Genomic DNA, 1206 nt, shown 5'->3' with positions numbered 1-1206 from the left:
TCATAAATAACTGACATGCAACTTGTTGCTCTTTTCACATCCCACAGGCTCCTCAGGGAGTGGTTTTTGCTCATTGCTTTCTCCTTCCCCGCTGCTTAGAGGGTGCTCCTGCCTGTCATTACCATTCTGGGTGATCTTGCTGATCTCACCCTCTTCCTCTTCATCATCAGTCTTCTCTGGGGGGCATGCTGGCACCTCCTGGCTCCGGACTCGGCGGGACGGCCTGAGGATGGCCCTCCGGAAGCCCTGCTTGAAGCGGTAGGAGAGGAAGCCATAGATGATAGGATTGGCACAGCTGTTGGCATATGGCAGCACCACCACGAGGAAGTAGACACCAAAGAGCGATGGCTCCTCTGGCAGTGGGCAGACGACATTGATTATGTTGAGGACATAGAAGGGGAGCCAGCAAAGGACGAAGACAGCCACAACAGCCACCACCATGCGGGTCACTCTGCGCTCTGAAAGCTTGTGCTTGGAGGACAGAGCCCTCACCCGCCTGCCAGAGGAACGAACCTTCACAACGATAAGAAGATAGCAGAGACAAATCACCAGCAGTGGCCCAAAGAAGCCCAGGGTGGCAGTGTAGACAATGAAGCCAGCTCTCCACACTGAGGCAGGCTCTGGCCACTGGATGTGGCATGTGCTCATCCCTAAAGGGACGTCTGAGAAGACGACCACGGGCAGCACCACTACAGAAGACAGCACCCACACAGTTGCACTCACAGCCTTGGCCACCCGTGCTGTCCGCCATTTGGAGGACTTCCCTGGGTGGACCACGGCCAGGTAGCGATCAACACTCATCACGGTCAGGCAGAAGATGCTGGTGAACTGGTTGATGGCATCCACAGCCATCACCAAGCGGCACATGAAAGATCCAAATGGCCAGTAGGACAGGGCATTTTGTGCAGCCAGGAACGGCAGGCCCAGCATGAAGAGCTCATCAGCTAGGGCCAGGTTCAAGATGTAGACGTTGGTCACCGACTCGCTCACAGAGTGCCGCAGGACCACGTAAATTACCAGAGAATTCCCAGCCAGCCCCACCACGCAGACAATGAGATAGACCAGGGGGATGAGGACACCGCTGACAACCACACCAGGGCTGGCCGTGGTGGAGCCGTTGGGGGTGGTGAAGCCTTCCCAGCTGCCAGAGGCATTCCCCTCCTCTGACACTGCTGGCGTGGGGAGGCTGAAAGCAGAAGTGTCCAT

The 1206-nt window shown here is 56.7% G+C and overlaps 1 protein-coding gene across 1 annotated transcript; it reads right to left on the bottom strand.

Moving 5' to 3' along the window:
* On the bottom strand, positions 1-1206 carry SSTR3 (somatostatin receptor 3). The gene has a single exon (XM_075501219.1). It carries the CDS (start codon positions 1204-1206, stop codon positions 1-3), a length of 1206 nt encoding a protein of 401 aa, XP_075357334.1.

The sequence above is a fragment of the Mycteria americana genome, chromosome 1, assembly GCF_035582795.1.
Source record: "Mycteria americana isolate JAX WOST 10 ecotype Jacksonville Zoo and Gardens chromosome 1, USCA_MyAme_1.0, whole genome shotgun sequence".
Classification (NCBI taxonomy): Eukaryota; Metazoa; Chordata; class Aves; order Ciconiiformes; family Ciconiidae; genus Mycteria; species Mycteria americana.
This window is presented reverse-complemented; position numbering and strand designations above follow the sequence as displayed.